At 34.1% G+C, this 24016-nt stretch overlaps 1 protein-coding gene across 3 annotated transcripts in view; it reads left to right on the top strand.

Annotated features, from left to right (window-relative positions):
• NF1 (neurofibromin 1) overlaps positions 1–24016 on the top strand; it is a 245812-nt gene that overhangs the window by 125325 nt on the left and 96471 nt on the right. For 2 of the 3 annotated variants that reach the window (XM_054573165.1, XM_054573164.1), the window contains 12 exons: positions 12–151; positions 417–539; positions 995–1078; positions 1771–1887; positions 2478–2659; positions 2778–2989; positions 5084–5245; positions 5386–5489; positions 8683–8818; positions 17944–18006; positions 22762–22920; positions 23433–23530. In XM_054573165.1, the coding sequence (XP_054429140.1) occupies positions 12–151; positions 417–539; positions 995–1078; positions 1771–1887; positions 2478–2659; positions 2778–2989; positions 5084–5245; positions 5386–5489; positions 8683–8818; positions 17944–18006; positions 22762–22920; positions 23433–23530 (1580 nt within the window). The remainder of the gene's footprint in view (positions 1–11; positions 152–416; positions 540–994; positions 1079–1770; positions 1888–2477; positions 2660–2777; positions 2990–5083; positions 5246–5385; positions 5490–8682; positions 8819–17943; positions 18007–22761; positions 22921–23432; positions 23531–24016) is intronic. The other variant, XM_054573167.1, reaches the window with a different exon arrangement.

Here is a 24016-nt window from a genome sequence, read left to right as displayed (position 1 = left end):
TTTTTGTGTAGGTTTTATTGACAGACACTAATACTCAATTTGTAGAGCAAACCATAGTTATCATGAAGAACTTACTAGATAATCATACTGAAGGCAGCTCTGAACACTTGGGGCAAGCTAGCATTGAAACAATGATGTTAAATTTGGTCAGGTAAGCATTCTGCTGAAATGTAACAGAAACACATTGGTATTAGTAGTTAGTAATGAAGTAATTTGCCATCCTTTTTTTATTGTTCCCAAATTAAGGTGTGACAATAAGATAACCAGAAGTTATGTATGTTCTCTTATAAACAAAGTAAAAATATTGTAGCTTTTACAGTTACTTTTAGTAATTTTACTCCGATTAAAGCATTTAGAACACTTCCTCTTTTGTTTGTATCTGATCATTTGTTTTGAATGTTTCTGTGTCTAAATAGATATGTTCGTGTGCTTGGGAATATGGTCCATGCAATTCAAATAAAAACCAAACTGTGTCAGTTAGTCGAGGTAATGATGGCAAGGAGAGATGACCTCTCATTTTGTCAAGAAATGAAATTTAGGTGAGTTCTTAAAAGAGCAAAGTAAGGTCTTCTAAATCTTGCGTTAAATGAGGAATAGAAAAATAGTAGGTACCTGATTATTATGGGGAATTGAGGGGTTGTAGAAGTGGGTGGAAAAGGAGCATTTTATGTATTTGTTTTTCTCTTTATGTTTCTTCAAATTTCCCAAAGCTTTCTGCCCATGACACCATTGCCTTTTCCTAAAATTATACTATTCTTGGGCTAAGAATTTGGTTCTGTTTCCAAACCGAAACACAACTAAGGGATAACATGGAGGGTCAGTATTTAAGCTGCCTGGGTTTGGTCCCTTCTGTTAGATTTGTGATAGCAATATCTCTTTTATAAAATTGTCATGTTGCCTGGGTGATTTGGTACATAATGTGCACTATTAAAAAGGGTGTATGTGTGACTTTTAAGAAATTGTTTGCTATTTCCTTTTCCCTGCCGTTCTATAGGAATAAGATGGTAGAATACCTGACAGACTGGGTTATGGGAACGTCAAACCAGGCAGCAGATGATGATGTCAAATGTCTTACAAGGTAAAAAAGAGAATGACCTTTAAGTATCAGCAGGTTTACTCTGGGCATTAGTAGAACTTTATTATAGCTGTTGTAAATTTTTTATGTGTATTGAAATTATTTTTCTGGATATCAAGCTTTTGCATTTGAATTATATGCTATTTTTTTAACTGAAAGACAGTAAAAAAATGTGAGAGTGTTATGTTTGGAAAGTTAGTGTTGCCTACTTAGGAAGGATAGTGTACAATTATTGGAAAATAAAATATATATAACCATAGATTATTTTATCATTAGATACATAAATGTATTATTTGAGGAACTTCTTTTGAGTTGCTTTAAAAAGTAATTGATTAATCAAGTTTGGTCTAATGATAAATACTGCCACATATCAGAAAATAATTTAACACTGTGAACTACATAATAACCATTTACATATATTTCTTTGGCCAGGCTTGGTTTTTTAGTGCATTTTTTAAGGTAGTCATTTTGCCAAGACTACTGTAGGAAGTTATTATAACCCTCTCCTAAATTTGAAATGTTTTTGCATTCTAGGGTCTGCATGTTAACTCAAATTACCTAGATTGTCCTAATAATTTGTTTATGAAATAGTAGTTCCTAAAGTTTGTATCTGTTAGGAAGAAGTTTACTTGAGGGGAGGGTGGAATGAAGAAGCTGAAAGACTTATCATGGTATCTAAATATTTTTTTCTTCAGAGATTTGGACCAGGCAAGCATGGAAGCAGTAGTTTCACTCCTGGCTGGTCTTCCGCTGCAGCCTGAGGAAGGAGATGGTGTGGAATTAATGGAGGCCAAATCACAGTTATTTCTTAAGTAAATTTCAGTTACCAAAAACACAAAGCAAAAAACAAAGTCCTGCACAACAAAACCATGAAAGTGTAATCAAAATGATATATGATTGTATTTAGAACATGGGCATCATTGTTTTGGTATTAGGGCCGTCAGCTGCTGTCTCATAAAATATAACACATGCATGAAACAGTATTCCCTGTGATGGGAGTGGGATAGGAAAACAACTGTGTTTTGTGGTTTTTAAAGAAAATTATCTGATCAGGGAATTTTTATTGGCAACATAATCCAGATTACCTTATTAAGGCAACATAACTCAGACTGCCTACTTGGACCACTAATTTTATATGATAAACATTAAAAGTGATGCATTTACATGGCATCTGTTTGGTATTTGTATAATGAAATGTGTACTGGGCTGTGTCAGGATAAAATCATATTCAACGGAGCACACTCCATAATGAGCCACATGGCTGATTTTCCCAGGACTGGAGAGGAGCAGCTAACCAAGGCCCACTATGTAATAACCCACATGTGATGATTTCAGAATGTCTGGTTAGTTTTCTGGTTGATATGGCCTTCAATGTATAAGGGTCAGTCTTTTTATTTCTCAGGTATTTCACATTGTTTATGAACCTTTTGAATGACTGTAGTGAAGTTGAAGATGAAAATGCACAAACAGGTGGCAGGAAACGTGGCATGTCTCGGAGGCTGGCATCGCTGCGGCACTGTACAGTCCTTGCAATGTCAAACTTACTCAATGCTAATGTGGACAGTGGCCTCATGCACTCCATAGGTGAGATAAATGAGAGCTTCATACAGAAATTTTTAATTTAGAGGATTGGCATATAAGACCAGTAAAATTATTTCAGCGAGTTCATGTTAGTAAATTTGTATCTATCTGTCCATATCAGGTTTAGGTTATCACAAAGATCTCCAGACAAGAGCTACATTTATGGAAGTTCTGACCAAAATCCTCCAACAAGGCACAGAATTTGACACCCTTGCAGAAACAGTGCTGGCGGATCGTTTTGAGAGGCTGGTGGAGCTGGTCACGATGATGGGCGATCAGGGAGAGCTCCCCATAGCTATGGCTCTGGCCAATGTGGTTCCTTGCTCTCAGTGGGTGAGTTCCTTGGAAGTGGGAAGGAAAAATCCCTGCCATGGAGCAGATGGTTCAGAATTCATTTGTGCATCAAATGTTTATTGATTAAATTGCTGAAACTTTAAAGCTGGAAGAAACTTGAGATATTATTTGAGCAGTTTTCTCCTGTGGGGAAATGGTAGGAGTTTCTAGTCCTCACTAGTGTCTTACCTTAAGTGTGAGGAATAAGGTCCTCAGTAACATTTAAACTGCTTACCTGTCCCACTGAAAAATTTCATTTAAATACTGGGTGGAAAGAAAATTAATACCACTGATCTAAGCTGGTATCTTCATATACTAAACGAGATAATTAATGTTAAATCTCATATTTAGTTGTTAGTGATGCTGGAACTAGAATTCAAGGCTTGTGCCTATTTACTATCTCCAATTTCACAACTCTTTTTCTACAATGCATTGTATAATTTAAAAAAATATATAAGCACTCTATTTGCATTTGAAATTCTTACGTTGCATGTTTTTTTTTGTTTTTTTTTTAAATTAATTTATTTACTTTTTAAATACATTTGTCTCTGCCTTCCCCCCACCTCTTTCCCTTGCCCCCTCCCACCTTCCCTCCCTCAGCTCTTCCCCTTTGGTTTTGTCCATGAGTCCTTGCTATATGTTCCTTGATTTTCCCCTTCCCTTCCCTTTCCCTGCCCCCCGCCCCCTTGTCTCTGTTGATTTCTTTTCCTTTCAGTGTTGCTGGTCATATTTTCCTTGCTTCTTTGCATTGTTGGTTAGGTTCCGCTTCGTTGCATATTTTAAACACCAAAAACATAATATGGCTATTTGGCCTCTTAAAATATTTCTAAAAATATACCATTCTTAATATATGCTAAAAATTTGGGAAGGGATGTCCCTTTCCATGTTAAAAAAAGGTATTTAGTTTATATTGTACCAAAAACGATTTTAGTTTAATAAATTATAAGTAATAAGGTAATACGTTATGGCCTGTAGATTTAGGTCTACCTAGAAGCTGTAGGATCTTAGTCCTCATACTTAAAAGTAAAACTCAAACTCTGGCCTACAAGCCTCTACCCAATCTGGTCCCTTCCTCTTCTCTGACACCATCATATGCCATTTTCCTTCCTGTTCACCAAACTTAAACCACGCTGGCCATGAAACATGTTAGGGTTCTTTCCACCCTAGGCACTCTTACTGCTGCCTCTACCGTCTAGAGTGTCTCTCCATGACTGACTTCTTATTATTCAAGTTTCAGTTGAGATGTCACTTCCTTTTCTGATCATCCAATCAATACCACACCTATAGTCATTCTGCCACATTACCTTGTTATATTTTCTTGGCAGCATATATTCACTATGTGAAATTAACATGTTTATTTGATTACTTATTTTAATTCCACCAGAATGTGAGCTCCATAAGATCAGAGACCTTGTCCTCTGTTCTCTCTATATCTCTTCCCAGAATGTGTAGTTAAACAGTGATTTACTATCATATCATTTTTTTTTTTTTAGTGTACCTGAAAGTACTTTATTATGAGAAGTCATGTGGGTTATCATTTAGGTACTAGATGTGAATTAGCTGCCCATCCTCACATTGTACATAAATCTTGCTAATCCCTTGGTTCTGAGTGCACTAGGTCTTTCCCTGACTTCCTGCAAATCCTGTAGCTTTCCATTTTTGTTGTTTCTCTGCCTAGCCACATTCAGATTTTATTGAGTTTTCCTCACCACATGAAAAGAGAGTAGAGCTCTTGCAGTCACTAAAGCCTTGTTCTTACTCACTTGGTTTCTGAGCAAATGATCTGTACATATCAAACTGAACTCTTTGCCATCATCTTCTATTTCTACTCTTTCATTTTTGTCTTTTAAGCTGATACTGGATTTTTTTTCTGTCTTCTGGTAAAGCTTAGGCTTCTCTTACCTTTCATCAGTTAATCCTTAGAATTAACGGCTACTGTAGGTATATAGGAATTATGTACACAAAGCAAAAATTAATCAATCACCGTTTACCTCAATTCAGCACATGGTTGTCAATTTTGGATTTGCCTTTTAGTTTCTTGCTTGAGAAAAAAATGGGATTGTTCACACTGACACAAATTTGTTTTGTTTTCAGGATGAACTAGCTCGAGTTCTGGTGACTCTATTTGATTCTCGACATTTACTCTACCAACTGCTCTGGAACATGTTTTCTAAGGAAGTAGAATTGGCAGACTCCATGCAGACTCTTTTCCGAGGCAACAGCTTAGCTAGTAAAATAATGACCTTCTGTTTCAAGGTTTGTATCCATTCATCTATTTTTTTTTGTGGAGGTCTGCCAAACAATGATTGTGTATAGAATGTACAGACCAGAATGTCTTCTTTAATACAAGGTCCTTGGATCAGGCATAATAAATTCCTGCTTGTGTACTTCATTAGGTGTATGGTGCTACCTACCTACAAAAACTTCTGGATCCTTTATTACGAATTGTGATCACATCCTCCGATTGGCAACATGTTAGCTTTGAAGTGGATCCTACCAGGTTTGTCGTCCTTTCATCTGTAACCACTTGCCATTTTTTCACTACCACTGCAATGGTAGGGGCTTGCCCTCACAATCTCTTCCCTTGATTCTTAAAAATTGGTCTTTAATTATTACACACAAATACATTTTTCTTAAAAACAATTACAGATATTGTTAAAGGTATATTTGACTACGACCTCTAGAGATTTAGAACTATTACTGCTTTAGTCTGTTCTTCTGCCCTTTTTCAATGCATTTGCATGTAAATGTAGCTGTAGAAATTATATATCATGAGTGCTTAATATAAATGGTAATATACTGTATACATGGTTTTGCAACTTAATCTTTTTAACTTAACTCTTTGGATCTAAGGATCTTCTTCAATGTCTGTGCATTGTTCTTTTTAACTGCTGCATATTATTTCAGAGTTTGTCTATATCATAATTTATTTAGACAATACCATATTGATCCCATTGACATTTGCAATAACTCCCTAATTATTGTCCCAGCATTTTTTTTAATTTTTAATTTTTTTAAATTGCTGCAGGAATTATTCTGAAACCCAAGTCATCTTGTCATTTTATTTCTTAGACACTGTCAATTATTCCCAAGTGACTGCACTACAAAGTACAGAGTTGTCTAACTATAATCTACCATCATATCTTGTCACTCTTTTATGTATTCTCTGTACATTAGCTCCAAAGAAATATGCACGTTATGTATTTTTAAAGTGGTTTGACACATGGTGTTTGTTGGGATTGGAGATGCCTAATAAATAATAATATCCTTCCTTGGCCAAGTTTAAAACCAAAAAGGTGGAGGGAGGGAGGATGTGGTGGGGGAAGCACTCAGGACTCAGCTCTGTGTTCATTTCTTATAAAAATGATTGAGAATGCAGCTTTGGATCCTGTGGACAAATAGGCTTGCTAACACTTTACCTTGAGTTAGACTCATCTACCCCATACCTTGCACAGCTGGATAACTACAGACTTCCCTCAAAAGGGCTGGCAAGCTTTTTACTGCACAAGTGGAAAGCAGATCGGAATACATCTTTTCTTCAGGCGAACATATTTCTAGTGGAGGGGATGGTACTGAGCTGAACATGCTTGACTCTTTTCTTTTTTTCTTATTCCTCTTCCTATAATGAGGAGTGGTTTAGGAAAGAGTCCAAAGGAGAATGCAAGGTGCAATTTAAAAACCACCATCTCTGTGAAGCTTTCTATCCCCAGGTGTGCCCAAGTTCACACATGAACAAATAATCTTTCCTCTGTGTTCTATACCTTCACTGTAACATGTAATTGTGGTGATGTATTTTGAATGTATTTCCCATCTAGACTCTGGACTCTTACATTTTTTACATCTTTACATCCTCCTATGAATATTTAGCATGGCATCTGGCTTATAGTTGACAATTCATAAATATTTGTTGAATGAGTGAATTGTAAACAATTATGTTATGCTTGCTTTATCTAAGCTACACCTCTTATCTTAGTTAGGACCTTAACGTTATTGTTTTAGAGGGACACCTGAAACAGACAGCAGTGTACCTGCTGCTATTTGACTCAGTAAGATAAATTTCCCGCAGAGTAGACAAGAACTGTCAAAGTTTCTAGGAACCTCTTCTGGCCTTGTTAAATAAATTGTTAATCTTTTCCTTTATATCACTAAACTCCTGTGCCCTCTCTATTTCAGGTTTGAATTACTACTATAACTTCATAACTGATCTCTCTGCATGTAGTCTCCATATTTAGACCAATCTCTTTAGTTCTCCATGTATTCCAAGTTCATTTTCTGCCTATGGTTTCCCAGCAACCACCAGCCATATGAATTAATCATATCTGTCTTTGGCTTGCTATTTTGCCTTTATCCATGAATTGTTGTACTCATTATTTAGTGTGTGCATGTCTTTCCCCTTTTTTAAAAAGTCAAAGGCCATTTATTGTTGAATCCTCTCCACCTGGCACTAAGATAGCAAATAGCAGATGGGTATGAATGTTTATTAGATTGAATTTAGTACCCACCCTGCCTACTTTCTCCTTCTGAAATACTCTCACTTCTTTTTGCCTATGTAAATTCTTTCCCTCCTTTAGAACTTACCTATCCCATGAAATCTTTCCTGCGTTGTATCCACATTCAGTTCTGAGCTCTTACTATAACCATATGCTCTATCACACAGTTAGCTGCAAGGAATCTGGAGTGGTGGCGACTTGAGTGTCCCAAGCATTCATGCAATATGTAAATAAGTATACAAATAAAAACTGCTAGTTAAGAGATTGAAAACAAGTATTTACTCAGGACTTGCTTGGTAACTGTGCTAGTTTTTAAGGGGACAAAGACGAGTATTTCCTTCCTCCAAGGAGTTTACAGTTTAGTAGGGAAGATAAGACATGTAACTAGTTAAGTAGCAAGTTTCATAGGGGATGTGTTTTAAGCGTTCAGATGATGCCATCTGGGGAGCTCAGGTAGAGCTTTGTGGATTTGGTAGCCATTGGGTGAGAATTTAAGCCCCATAAAGTAGGTAGTATTATTATTCCTGTCTCATTAATGAAAAAATTGAGGCCCAGAAGAGTGAAGTGTCTTGACCAAGGCCATAGTAATTAGTGATGGTAGAGCTGAAATTTAAACCTCTGGATTTCTGCCTTTAATCACAACACCGAGACTTCAGAGGTCATACTGAATTAGCAACCCTGATTGAAATGTGGGGAGTAGTGGAACACAGCAGGCAAAGGTGACACCGGAGGTCACCAGTCTGATACAATTGAGTTAGTGCTATTGACAACATGGGGAGCACAGGATATGAAGGAATTGTAGGAGGAAAATCAGTTAATTCTGGACAAACTGAATTTTACATACTGGTGGGCGGGACACCTAGCAAGTTAGAAATATCAGTCTGGATACGAAAGGCAGTTTTAATTAGGGGAAACGTGAATATCCACAAATTACGTGAAAGCATGTCTAAATAAAAGTTGGGCACATGAGATGCCCTTTGCAGCCTACTAGATGGACAAAAAAATTAAAAATCTTATATTGAATTTGTAAGAGTATAATAAGAATTTTTATACACAATTTTCAAAACTTCTTTTTTTAATCGTTGATTGTTCAAATCAGAATGCCAGGAAAGTCCAAACCTTGTATTTGGCTGAATATCTCTTAAGGAGTCTCTTTTACAGAGTGTTTTTGTTTGTTTTTAATTTATTTTACTTTTTCTGTAGGTTAGAACAGTCAGAGAGCCTTGAGGAAAACCAGCGGAACCTCCTTCAGATGACGGAGAAGTTCTTCCACGCCATCATCAGTTCCTCCTCAGAGTTTCCCCCCCAGCTCCGGAGTGTGTGCCACTGTTTATACCAGGTATGTTTTAGGTTAGAGGTTGCCATTACTAATCCAAAGCTACATTAAAACGAATGCTTTACCACAGAGGAATTTAGCTCCTGATAGTGGATGATTGATAGTACTGAGTCTATTTGGATGAGTAATACATTAAAAATTATTACAGGAATTGGTTTTGAAAAAAACTTAAATATTGCTTAGGAAGCAGTTTGAAGTATTTTGAGGAGGTACTTTAATATAATAAATTTTTCTTGGCATTGAGAGTAAGTTTAAAATGTACCATATCTATCGGGTATAATGAATGTGGTTGAAATGAGATATGTTATGCAATTTTTTTGTCATCTTTTGCCTAAATTACTTATAGGGTCTTTAACACATGAGTCAGGTCTACTCCTGGCTTTTTGCATTGTGAAACCTGATAAATAATTTTTATTTCTTCCTTAAGATAAAATGTGTTTTGTGTCAGGTTTTCCCAGGAAAGACTGATCTATTTATTTTATGTGAAATGCTACTTATAAAAATATATTGCACCATCATTCAGATTAAATTATTAGATTTTCTAACTCTAGCACTGCAACTAATGCCTCTGAGTTCAGATGTCCACAGTCATCTCCTACTGTTGAGGAAATTAGATCTGTGTTCTTTTATGGCTTCCACTGTGTTTTTGAATTGCATGTGCAGTTTCAGGAGTGATTTATTTGCTCCAAGGGAGATTAATGCAGATCCACGTAGCCTGTTTAAACTATGATTCCAGAAGAAGCATTAGTAGGTGTAGAGTTTAGGACTCCAGGAGAAAGAATTTATGCATTTGCCAAAACCCATGTCTTTGTGTCTCTTTCTTTGCAGAGTCATCTTTAGCCATTTGTTTTTTAGCACAGGGCTTGAGGTGCTTAGAGACATTATTAGAAAGCTCAGTGAAATTACCATTTTTTAAAAGCTGTTTCAGGCTTTATGTCAGATAAAATAGAGTTTAAGCCAAAATAGTAAAAAAAGACAAAGGTCATTTTGTAATGATAAAGGGGTAAATACACCAAGAAGATATAGTCATTTTGTACTTATGTGCTCAACATTGGAGCAACTGAATATATAAAGCAGAAACTAACAGAGCTAAATGGAGAAATAAACAATAATGCAGTAATAGTTGGGTACTTTAATACCCTACTTTCAACAATTGATAAATCATCTATAGATCAATAAACAGCATATTTGAACAATACTATATACCACCAATAGACCTAAAAGATATATACACAACATTCTATGCGACAATAGCACAATACACATTCTTCTCAAACACATGTGGAATGTTTTCCAGGGTAGATTATAGTTTAGGCCACTAAACAAATTTTACCTAATTCAAGAAGACTGAAATCATACTGAACAAGTATCCCTTGACCGCGATGTCTTGAAACTAGAAATCAATAGTAAGAGGAAAACTGGAAAATTCATGAACGCATGGAAATGAATCAACACTCTCCTGAACAACCAATAGATCAAAGAAGAAATTAAAGGGGAAATAAAAGTTTCTTGAGATAAATGAAAACAGAAACACAACATACCAAAACTTGTGGGATACAGCAAAAGCAGTTGTAAGAGGGTAATGCATAGCAATAAACACCTACATTAAAAAACAAGAAAGATCCCAAATAAACAACCTAACTCTATACCTTAACAGACTAGAAAAAGAATGAACTGGCCAAAGATAGCAGAAGAAAGGAAATAATAAATGTTAGAGCAGAAATAAATGAAATACAGAACAGAAAAACACTAGAAAAGATTAAGCAAAGAGTTGGTTCCTTGTCAAAGGTAAAATTGACAAACCCTTAGCTAGACTGACCAAGGGAAAAAGAGAAAAGAACCAAATCAACAAAATTATAAATGAAAAGGAAACATTATGACTGATACCACAGAAGTTCAAGGGATCATAAGAAACAACTATATGGCAACAAACTGGACAACCAAGAAGAAATGGAAAAATTCTTAGCATACAAATTAAATTACTAAGACAGAATCAGGGAACATTTCTATCCCAATAACCTTTCTAAAACAAGGGATGGATTGTGCTCACCATCTGTTAAAAACTTTTGATGTTTCTCTCTTGTCTTCTGGATAAATCCACAATATTTTGTACAACGTACATGACATGGCTTTAGTCCTGGTAGCCTCTTTAAATTAATCGAAACTGCCTGGGATGTTGTACTGAGAATTGTTAGACTGAGGGAAGTTCATGAGAAATAGTGCTGCTTATCAGCTGAATGTTTATGTTCCTCCAGAATTCATGTGTTGAAGTCTAACCTACAGTGTGTGAGGGTATTTGGAAATGGGGCTACTTAACTAGTTATATGTCTTACCTTCCCTACTAAACTGTAAACTCCTTGGAGGAAGGAAGTATTCATCTTTGTCCCCTGAAAAACTAGCACAGTTACCATGCAAGTTCTGAGTGCTTAGGTCATTAGAGTGGAACCCTCATGAATGAGATTAGCGCTCTTATAAAAGAGACCCCAGAGAGTTTCCTTGTCCCTTCCACCATATGAGGACAGAGGGAAGATGGCTGTCTATGAACCAGGGTTCTTACTGTATATCGAATATGCACGTGCCTTCATTGTGGATGTTCCCACCTCTACAACTGTGAGAAATTTATGTTTATTGTTTAAGTCAAAAAAAAAAAAAGAAGAAAGGACTGAATCAGGAAGAAATAGAAAATCTTAATAGACCATTTACCAGTAAGGAGATTGAATCAGTCATCAAAAATCTCCCAATGAAGAAATACCCAGAACCAGATGACTTCAATGGTGAATTTTATCAGACACTTAAGAATTAAAACTAATTCTTCTTAAACTCTTATGGAAATTTGAAGAGGATGAACTACTTCCCAAACTCACTTTACAAAGCCATCATTATCCTGAAACACACACACACACACACACACACACACACACACACACACACTCACCGCCCCCAAAACTGACACTAGTAGAAAAGAAAACTACAACCAATATTCGTAATGAATATATAGCAAATATTCTCAATAAAATACAAGGAAACAGAATTCAGCAGCACATTAAAAGGAATTTGGATGTGTCCCTGGGTAGCAAGGTTGGTTCAACATTTGCAGATCAGATGTGATACACAAGAGTCATATGGTCATCTCAGTAGCTGCAGGAAAAGCATTTAACAAAATTCAATATTCATTCATGGTAGAAACTCTTAAAAATTAAACATATAAGGAACATAATCTCAACATAATAGAGGTCATACAGGACAAGCCCATAGCTAACATCATACTTAATGATGAAAGGGTGAAAGCTTTCCTTTTAAAATTAGGAAAAATAAAAGGGCTCCCACTCATCACTGCTATTCAGCATAGTACTAGAAGTCCTAGCTAGAGCAGCTGGGTAAGAAAAGAAATAAAAGGTATCAGAATTGAAAAGGAAGGAGTAAAATTGTCTCTTATTGCAGATGGCACGATTTTATATATAGAAAATCCTAAAAACACAACCAAGAAATGTTAGATCTGATCAATGAATTCAATAAAGTTGCCTGATACAAAATTAATATGCAAAAACAGGTAGTTTCTGTATATTAAAAATGAATTTTCTGAAAAAGAAGTAGAGCTCTATTTCATTTACAATAACATCAAAAACAATAAAATATTTAGGAATAAATTGAACTGGGAGATGAAAGATCACCATACTGAAAACTGTAAGACAATGATGAAAGAAATCAAAGATGACACAAGTAAATGGCAGGTATCCAGTGTTCATGGATTGGAAGAATTAATGTTGTTGAGATGTCACTACTACCAAAAGCCATCGATAGATTCACTGCAGTCCCTATCAAGATTCCAAGGGCATTTTTACAGAAATAGAAAACACTCCTCAAATTTATATGAAAACACAGAAGCCACATAGCCAAAGTATTCTTGAGAAATAAGAACAAAGCAGGAGGCATCATACTTCCTGATTTTAAGCTATACAATAAAGCTGTAGTCATCAGTGTGTTATTGCCATAAAAACAGACAAATAAACCAGTGAAACAGAATCAAGAGCCACAAAATAAGCCCAAGCATATCCTGTCAACTAATATTTGACAAGAGAACTAAGAATACTCAGGAAACAACAGTCTTTTCAATACATGGTGCTGGGATAATTGGATATTTTATGTGTAAAAGAATGAAACTGGACCCATAGTTTACACCACTCACAAAAAGTAACTCCAAGCAGATTAAAGATTTAAATATACAACCTGAAACCGTGAAACTCCTAGAAGAAAATATAGAAATAAAGCTTCTTAACATAGGTCTTTGGTGATGACTTTTTGGATATGACACCTAAAACACAAGTAGCAACATAAAAAAATAAAGAAGTGTGATTGCATCAAACTAAAAAGCTTCTGCACAGCAAAAGAAACCATCAGCAAAATGAAAAGACATCCTAGGAAATGGGGAAAATATTTGCAAACCATACATCTGATAAGGAGTTAATATACAAAATATATAAAGATCTCATACAACTTAATAACAAAACAAACAACTCAATTAAAAAATGGGCAAAGTAGCTGAATAGACAGGTAAATAAAAAGATGCTCAACATAACTAGTCATTAGGGAAGTGCAAATTAGAACCGCAGTGAGATATCATCTCACGCCTGTTAGAAAGGCCATGATCAAAAAGTTGAGATAACAAATACTGATGTGGATATGGAGAAAAGGAAACCCTTTGGCCTGGTTGGTGGGATCATAAATTGGTGTAGCCACTATGGAAAACAGTATTGGAGGATCCTAAAAAAGTTAATAAATACTAATATAGCGACCATGTGATCCTGAAATTCCAATTCTGGGTATTTATCCAAAGGAAACAGGAACACTAAATTGAAAAGACATCTGCACCCTCATGTTTTTTGCAGCATTATTTGCAATAGCCAAGAAATGGAAACAACCTAATGTTCATCAGCAGATGGATGGATGAAGTTGTGATTTTTATATATATAAACATACGCACAGTGGATTATTATTCATTCATAAAAAAAGGAGGAAATCGTCTTTTTTTTTAAAGATTTATTTATTTTTAGACAGAGGGGATGAGAGGGAGAAAGAGAAGGAGAGGAGCATCAGTGTGTGGTAGCCTTTGGCACACCTCCACCTGGGATCCGGCCTGCAACCCAGGCATGTGCCCTGATTGGGAATTGAACCAGCGACCCTGTGGTTCACGGGCCAGTGCTCAGTCCACTGAGCCACACTAGCCAGAGCAAAATCCTATCATTTGTGACAACATCGCTGGATCTTGAAGGCAATATGTTAAGTAAAATAAGTCAGATAGAAAAGACAAATATACTGTATGATCTCACTTACCTATAGAATCTATAAAACAAACTGATAAAGAGATTAGACTTGTGATTACCAGAGGAGAAGGGGAGGGGGAACTGGAGAAAGGTAGTCAAAAGGTACAAATGTTTAGTTATAGAATAAGTTCTAGGGATATAATATATAACATAATGACTGAGGTTAAACTGCTCTATGATATATAGGAGAGTTGCTGAGAAGAGTAAATCCTAGGAGTTCTCATCCCAAGGAGAATTTTTTCTTTTTTCTTTCTTTATATTGTACGCATACGAGAAGATGGATGTTATTTAAACCTAAATCAAACCATTATGCTGTATGCTTAAACTTATACAGTGATGTATGTCAATTATTTTTCAATAATAGTGAGGAGGTAGTGTGGGGAGAAGATTAACATGTTTGTGGCAGGTTTTCCCGGACAGGCTGATCTGTTTATTTTATGTGAAATGCCACTTACAAGATATATTGCATCATTCAGATCAGACTGTTAGTCTTTCTCACACTAGTACTGAATGTAATGCTTCTTGTTCATATGTTTATAGTCATCCCTGCTTGTTGAAGAAGTTAGGTCTTTATTCTTTTATGGCTTCCACTGTGTTTTTGAATTGCATATGCAGTTTCAGGAATCATTTATTCATTCCAAGGGAAATTAATGCAGATCCACTTAGCCTGTTTAAACTGTGATTCTGGAAGAAACATTAGTGGGTCTGGAGTTTGGGGCATGAGTGGGTATAGGGGAAAGAAATTATGCATATTTACCAAAACCATTGCCTTTGTGTCTCTTTGCAGAGTCATTCCCAGCCATTTTTTTCCTTTTTTTTTTTTTTTTTTTTTTTTTTTTTTTTTTTAGCACAGGGTTTCAGTTGCTTAGAGACATTAGCAAGATCAGTGAAATTACCATTTTAAAAAGCTGTTTCAGGCTGCTCTGTGTGAATTTGTCCCCCATTCCTATTTATAAAGATGTAACTGTGGCATCTATAAAAAGCTCTTCACCACATACATAGATGGTAAAGCATACTTAGCATTAAATCTTTCCATTTATCATGACTTTTTCTGCCATTTCAGAATAGCTCAAGGAACTTAGGAGAATCCCACAAAATTTTTTCAGATAATTAAATCTCAGACTAGAGATAGTTTAGTATAATATGAAGCTTAATAGAGTGAATAATATTTTCTCTTAAGTTTGGGCATTATTCAGGTTTCTCTTTAAATCTAATTCAACAATTCTTCTGTTTAAAAAGCAGACAAGAAATGGTGAGCACATATTAAAAGTAGTCTGGGTCAACTTCTTGGTTAGCCTACTAGTGACTCTTTTCAGAGAGCAAATGAATTTTTAAAGTGACAGTGGCTGTGATTTTCACTGGTTAAAAGTAAATGGGTACTGCCTGCGCGATTACATGGTTTAGTAGACCTCAGTAGAAATTCTTCATGTAGTTGCTGCCCTAAAAGGTTTTGTATCACCAGCAAACTTAGAGTCCAACTTAAGACCATGTTTCTGATTAGGTGAAAGCAACAGAGCTTGGCACTGTGTAAGTACTTTGGAAATATTTAATGAAGGAATAAATCCCACCCAAGTAAACAAGTTTATTGGTAGCTTTCATAGTTAGGAAGGGAGGGAAATAGCAAAAATAATTCAAGAAAGAGAGCCAGATGATAATTGGTGGCTTATTAAACACTATGTGTTGTGCTTTTAAAAGCAGTCCATAATAAAATATCCTGTATTATAATAGAACTGAATTATATTAAAATTTCACATAAAACTGTTCTCTTTAAATTTTGTGTCACTGAATTGTTTTGATGTATTGGGTAAAGTTGTTGGAATGTAAGAGTGCTGTGGAGCAAAGGTATATACTATGTTATTTATAAGTAAGTTTTTAAAAAAATAAGTGATAACAGGCAATTTACATTTACTAGTTAAAAGATAGGGAAAAAGCTTTTATCTTAAGATATTCTTTCATTGAATCTCCTTCCAAGTGTAGTTTTCCCCTTAGTTTGCTCTTTTATTTTTATTCATCTTCCCTTTTCTGGCTTTTTCCTGCCCTTTTGACTTTGGCAGTAACATAATGGTACCTTTGTACCTTTATGGTCTGTTGAGGGGAATAGTAGTTGATTGTTTTCCCTTCCTCTAATAAACATGGCTTCTGCTTTTTACTGGGAAAATTTTGAAAGCTAAGTGAGAATTATTGCTAACTAATAAATTCTCTGAGCTTTAGCTCTTTTTTATTTGAGTTCATATTTTTTACTATTAAGCCTTTTCCAAATCATGCTTTAACCAGGTTTCTTATTTTATATGCTTTCTTGCTTAGTGGACTGCGTTAAGGTTATATAAGAAGAGTCAGACAACTGCAGACAATGTAGATATATAAGTAAGGCATTTTCTTGTGTATTTATTTCCACTTTTCTTCCTGATAGTTTTGGAATAATGATAAAAATTCCCAGAATAGGTATTCTTAAGTTACAGTGAGAGAATTCTAAATATTATGATTCTGAATCAATATTCTCTTTTCCCAGTAAATTTGCTTCTCTAAACAGAAGTGATTTGCACACTTTTAAGGTAATAAGTGATAGTTACATAGTATAATTGAAAAAATATATGCAAAACTGCATTTTTGTGATATATTCAGTTACTAGTGCTTTTGTAAATAATTTAAAGTTTGTACCAAATCTCCATGAGGAAAAGGACTGTGTTTTACTGCTGTCTCCCAATGCCTAGAATAGTATCTAGTATGTAGATGCACAATAACTATTTGGGTGGATGGATGGACAGATGAATAAGCAAATGTCTGTATTGGATGCACAGAATATTTACAATAAAATGCCATGTATGGTGCATTCAATAATTTTAATTTGGTTTTAAAAATATTTTTAAAGTAATTGTTGTACCTAGCCTAGTCCAATCAGGAGTCTTTTAATTTTAAGATAACTCTTTGCCTTAGATGAAGCCTTGAGGGATGAAACCAACTGGTCTCTGTGGGTTTTGGGGTTTTTTTTTTGTTGTTGTTGTTTTTTAAGACATTCTGACAAATGGTCAAATATGTAAAAAAAATTTAAGTAGGCTTACAATTTTATTCTATATTTTCTCTGCAGTTTCTTCACCTTAATATTAATTAATGCTTGTTTCTAGTTGAGCTGATAACATTCTTCTTCCAAATGTTGCAGAGCTTTTAACCTTCTCTGATTAGACTATTTTAGGAAGTAGCCTGGAAACAGAAAAATGTGAAATTTTAAAAGTAATCTTTTTTAGAGATTTTTAATTCAGAATCTCTAAAGTGAAATTTTCTATTGTATTTAGTTGTTTAATTTTTATTTTTTATTAGTAGGCTTTAAATTAAATGCCAGCTATTAAAAAAAGAAACTTAAGTCAATTCAAGGATACACAGAGAAGTATTTATATATCAAGAAAAAATTTTGTAGACACATAGAAGTGTTTTTATAGTGTGATCTATTTATAATCAACATTTTATATAAAATTTATCAAAAGCTAGGAATTAACTGAAATGGATATATTAAATATACTCAAATCCACCTGGGGAGAGCTTTTCTGTGACTTATAGCCAGAAATAGTAGATATGATTGTCTCAACATTTCTTGCTGTTTATTTAGTGCTTTGGCTTAAAAAAATGTATTAAAAATTGAAAATCCAGAAATAAAATTCATCCCTCTAAATTCAGTTGATTTCTGATTTTTTTTTTTTGTTGATTCCATTTGTGTTACATTTGATCGTGTAATTTTATGTACAAGCCAACATTGTTTTTGTTGCTGTATGTAGTTGGTGCTGTGACTTGTTTGTGCTCATCTCTGTTCTGTAGGCAACTTGCCACTCCCTACTGAATAAAGCTACAGTAAAAGAAAAAAAGGAAAACAAAAAATCAGTAAGTTTGGAGAACTTTTTATTAGCTGTTTCTTTCAAAGCAAAACAAAAATCTTTTGCTGTTTGTTAAGAACATCTTCACTTCAGCCTATTTGACCTTCACTGTAAAATCATTCTACTAATTCTGGCACAAAATAGCTTTCATTTCAATTAACCCTGGAATTAAGTTACATTGAAACATTCTCTGTGTTCCTTTGGTTTGATTTATCCCAAAGGCATTTTGGGAGCATTTGTTGCATTGGATATCCCTGGTCTAATTTTATTGTTATTGTTGTTGTTTTTTTAATTACAAATGAATGCTAAAGAAACTTAATTTCAAGGCCTTAGGAAATGCTGACTCTCTTCATTCTTGCTTCTTGTTTGCAGGTAATGAGTGGTTTCTTTTTCTAGAGATGAAAATTTTTCTTAATTGATAGAAGGAAATATGGAGGGAAAGTATTACTTCCTAACTTTACCTTAAACATTGCTGAATTTTATTTTTTACTCTTTATATTTTTATCTTCGAGACCATCCCAGCCAAAATTCATATATTTGTGCTTAGATTATAAAAATCCTAACGGTAAAATCACTTAGAGAAAATCATTATTAAACTATTGGGACTGAGAACATACTACTTTGGAAATAAAGGAAACTCAGTGAGTCCATGTTTGTAGAGAAATACCTCATTTTGCAAACATGATATGAATATATTGCCTGCCTTTATGAAGTTGCCCTAATTTAAAAGGAATAAAATTAGGGTAGGCAAGACTACTTTCTTTCCATGAGTGGAATTTGTCCAAAATATATAACATGCATTTATTTTAAATTTGCCATTATCTGTCAGCATGACTTATCTTTATCCAGCAAGTACTCTGTACATACAATCTCTGTGATTTTAGAGAGGTGAAGAAAGCTTTTAGGAGTCATGGAGGTAATATGCTTAAAAAGATAAATTTAGAACTGCTGGTTTCACTTTTCATTCCTTGTCTAAGCTTTACATATAATAAATTTCTGTTTTAAATTCAGAACTACATTAAAGTTTGGAGACATACTCAAAGATTTTGAGTATGTTAAGAAATTTGTTCAGCTGTGAGCAAATGAATTGGATTAAATGGCCATCTTGCTTGATAAAAACATTTCTAATGCTTCAGCCTTCTAATTCTCAGCATACATGGGTTTAACATAATATACACCATCACTGTTGAAATTAACTTACTGTTTCTAACACTCTTGTTCAGTGTTTTACTAATGCTGTTGTGTAGTGTATCACATAAATTAAAATTCAGGCTTTCTCTGTTTCTCTAGAGCATGTTTTCTAGCCTTCCTAACATTGCTTTATTTATTAAGATTTTGTCTAAAATGGTTCCTTGAAATGTTTTTTTTTTCCCCTACTAGTGTTATTTTCAGAGTGACACTAAGTTTTGGAATGTATTTCTCAGCACAGGTGATATGAGGTCCTCATGAAAGCAAAGGGAATGTATTTGGTAATTTGAGATATTTTAGAACATGTTTCAAAGTATGAAGACAGTATAGTCATTATAAATTTAAAATGTTGATTCTTAAAGATATTGGCTTAATAGAACCTATTCTTTCGAAAGCAAGTTAACTTTCTTTTGGGGTGCGTGTATCATGGATGGAAATACATAAAATATGCAGAGAAGATTCTGGCTTCTGACATACAGATATATAGTCTTATTATGGATAACTCTGTTTATTATACTCAAATATATAATGTGTAATTAGATTCCTTTGAGAAGTTAATTGTCTGCCTAACCTAGGTAATTAAATATGTTGGGGTAGTGATCCTCTTGCAAATGTACAGTTTATGACTGCATTTATTTGTTACATGTAGTTCAGTTTTTACTAAGGAGAATAAAGCCGACATTTGACTGGGGACTAGTTTCAGCATTCAGAGTGGCCGAATTTTGACTTCTATGCAGAATTTTTTTCAGATACAAATTAGGTATTTATAGATTAAAACAGAAAATACTTGAATATGTGTTTAACATGAGGTAAAAACACATTGGTGTTGATTAGTGGTCAAAGAAAAAGAAGTATTTATTAATATTGATTACATTTTATCAAGCTTTAGTTCTAAAATATAATGATACTGTCCTCAGTGAGACACATAATTAGATGATACATGAAACAATGTGTGTTCTTGATGTGTGGATTCTTTGAATTTTTGATATGAATTATTTATGAAGATGTGGAAGATAGTAAAGGTGTAGTACTTTTCATAAGTTTTACAGTATTTACCCTTTAGGAAATAATTCACTCAAATTTTCATTAAATTCTGAGACTGAGTAGTAGTAAGTATAAATCAGGTATAAATGTGAGTCAGAACTTTTTTGCGTTAAAGAAAACCAGTAAATAGCTATTTTCAAGATGCATTTCAAAAGAACTCTCCATGTGCATATAACTTACTGATTTTTATAAGATACTTTCACAGGTTAGTATTATATAAATTAACTGGTTCTTTGGAAATCAGACTATACCTTTTAGCTTTTTAAAAGCCATTTCAGGATTTTAATGGATTAAACTTAATATATGCTAACTTTATTTGTTTTTCATTTTTGGAAGGACTTTATTTTAAAGATTTTATTTATTTATTTTTAGACAGAGGAGAAGGGAGGGCGAAAGATAGGGAGAGAAACATCAATGTGTGGTTGCCTTTCACGCACCCCCTACTGAGGATCTGGTCCGCAGCCCAGGCATGTGTCCTGACTAGGAACTGAACCAGCGACGCTTTGGTTTGCAGACCAGCTCTCAGTCCACTGAGCCACACCAGCTAGGGCTTTATATACTAATTAAAAAAAAAAAATCTACTTGAACTTAAATATAAAGCAGTTTTTAATCCTCTTTGTTCTTGCTAACTCATTTTTAAAGGCTTTAAAATTTTTTAGGTTTGTTGATATGTTTCTTCTGTTTTAAGAACCACTCAGTATCAATAGTGGTCTATGAACATTCTGAAACTGTATGAACAATTTTGTCTGTGTGTATGTATATGTTCATTTTTCTGTTCCTTCCTCTCCAAAGGTTAAACACTGTACTAGAGTATAAAAGCACTTGAATATTCTTCTCAATTCTATTTCTAAAACTGTATTTCAGCTAAAAAGAACTCTAAAACAGTATTTAGGTTTTAAAGCCATCCTACTAAGGCTGCTGTATTTAGCTGCTTTCACCAATTTCCCCTTATTTAAGTGTAAGATAGTTTTTCATGCAGTGGCACTCCAAGTACGATAACACAAAAAAAAACTTTCTAAGTTTTGTAGCATAAATGAAGGTGAGAATTTGAGTTATAATTCACCTCCGTTATCACCTCTTACGAGATTTCCTTTGATTAAAAACAAATCATTTTGTAAAGTCTTATTTTTACTAATTCCCTACCAGATATGATAGAAAATTATTTTGAGATTTTAGGTAGAAAATAAGAACACATTTAAAATGTATACCGCATGAAGCACCAAAGGTAATAGAATGAAATGAAATTATCCTAATTCTCTCCAGAGTTAATCTAGATTTGGTGAGACGTGTGAATTCATGAGAAGATGTACTACTTCTTTGGGGTGTTTGGAGAAAACTAGAGTTCCGTGAGATTCCGCACCTAAATCCCATTCGCTCATTTCCCCCAGTACCCTCTGAAATGCAGGCTTATCCCTGGAATCCCGGACACCGAGCGCAGTGCTGACGCCGCCATTACAGCCACCGCTGCTTTCCGCAGCAGTTAGCCACACTAAGCAAGAAAAGTTGTGGAAATTAAAATGATACATAAGTGTTCTTTTGAGAATAAATGCGTGTGTATTACCTGTAAAAAATGTAAATTTCAAAATAATTTTCAGGTTAACTTAAAGCAAGAGGTATTAGGAAGAGATGGGAACTCTGCCAGCTCCATTAACACTTACCCCCATCTCATTTATTCCTTTACCTTCAAAGTAGGATGTTTTTTATCAAGAGAAAATAAATTCATTTTAAGTATTGGACTCACATTGTTTTTCACAGTGGACAACTATTTCTTGAGTCCTTAACTTTTTTATGTATATATTTGACAGAATTATAAACTGAGGTTCACATAGGGGTTCTCTTTTCAGTTGGAGAGATCCTTTTTCCTTTTAGGTCCCAAAAATTCCCATTCTTCCATGGTTTAAATAATAAGTAGGTCCTTATATTATAAAGCATTCTGATGAAGAAAAGAAACTGGCAATATAATGTTACTTGTAAGTAAGTTTTTTCTCTCGATAGGAATCTAAGAAAACGAGTAAGTTTTGTTTTGTACATGGAAAGCATTTTGCTCAAGAAATTTAATTGTACCTGGTACACACCAAAATGTAAGTATTTACTATTAGGTATTAGACATTTAGGGGTATGCTGTTGAAAACTTAGCTACATCTTATGAGTTGATCGTACTCTCATGTCTGGTAATCTTAGTAAAATATGATAATCTTTGTGTGAAAATTTGGTCTGCTTTTGTTACTCATCAAATCTTCAGCATAAACAATAATAATAAAATTAAGGTCTTTTTTGGGGTCTCTTCTATACAACTCATTCATGAGATTTTTTTTTCCCTTAGATATCTGTATTGTGTTTTAAAATGATGGGAGGCAAAATTGAGGATGAACTGTACTGATGTTTTTGGAGTGGGAAAAAATAGAAAAGTGTTGCTCACGAGGATTGGTCTAGTCAGAGCTTTTGTGCAAAGTTTGACCTTCAAGTTCTTTCTTCCCATTTGCTTGTTTTAATTCAACCATATACTCAATTCTCAACTCCTTGTTTTTAGGTGGTTAGCCAGCGTTTTCCTCAGAACAGCATCGGTGCAGTAGGAAGTGCCATGTTCCTCAGATTTATCAATCCTGCCATTGTCTCACCATATGAAGCAGGGATTTTAGATAAAAAGCCACCACCTAGAATCGAAAGAGGCTTGAAGTTAATGTCAAAGGTGAAGAATTACTTTGATAATATGTTTTAAACTTTCTTTCAATTAAAACTTAAGTGTTTCATATTCACTGTGCTCCTCTTGAGTTTAATTTGGAAATGCCTTATTAGTTTTCACTTATATGCCTTTGTTTTATTTTTGTCTCCATTACAAAGGAATTCATTAGACTGATACCAGGGTTGTCTTATCATGAGAAAATATTTTAGAAAATGTCTTTTTAAGATAGTTTTCTATGTAATCATACTGGAAATTCTGAAATGGAGACCAAAATGTGTACCATATGATTATTTTGTTTAAAAAAAATTAAAATTTTTTAATATGCATTTTTATATATTTGCGTGTATCTATAATAATAATATTTGGGAAAGAATAGAAACAACTTCTAGTGTTTATAGAATGAGGAGTAATTGCATCAATTATATTGATTAAAATGTATGTTTTTTAATAAACATAGAGATGTGTAAACTTCATACAATAAACAATCTGATTTTTTATTACCTTGTTTTATTGTCCAGATACTTCAGAGTATTGCCAATCATGTTCTCTTTACAAAAGAAGAACATATGCGGCCTTTTAATGATTTTGTGAAAAGCAACTTCGATGCAGCAAGAAGGTGAGCAGCCTGCCACTTAGTTGATGGCTGTTTGAATAAAATATTTTCACTTTCACTTAGTGTACATGAAGTTTCTGTGTAGGTTTTTTCTTTTCCCTCTTTAGGTCAAGAATATAGTAAATATTATTTTGCTATAAAAGGTAGTAATGAAGTAAATCCATATTCTTTATAATCTGGTAGTGATTTCCGTATTTCAAAACCCAGAGGGATTTTTCATGTATTACTGAAATAAAGGATTTAAGATTGCTACAATATGGAACAGAGAAAGTAGGAAAAGATTCCTTTTAGTAAAAACTAGAACAAAAATGATACATATAATCCATATCAGTGTAAAGTCACAATTTTTTTGATGTTAGAGTATTTTTGATACTTCAGTTTAGAAGTGTGTCTGAATTAAAATGTTACTCTTGAAACCAAGTAATACAGATGTATACAATTTTGTTCATGAGTAACTGGACAACTGTTGAACTCTTACAATTTTAAAAA

This window comes from Pteronotus mesoamericanus, unplaced genomic scaffold (assembly GCF_021234165.1).
Source record: "Pteronotus mesoamericanus isolate MK-2021 breed Mesoamerican mustached bat unplaced genomic scaffold, CSHL_Meso_final contig_246, whole genome shotgun sequence".
Lineage (NCBI taxonomy): Eukaryota > Metazoa > Chordata > Mammalia > Chiroptera > Mormoopidae > Pteronotus > Pteronotus mesoamericanus.
The sequence above is the reverse complement of the archived record's forward strand: the minus strand, read 5'-3'. Positions and strand labels throughout refer to the sequence as shown.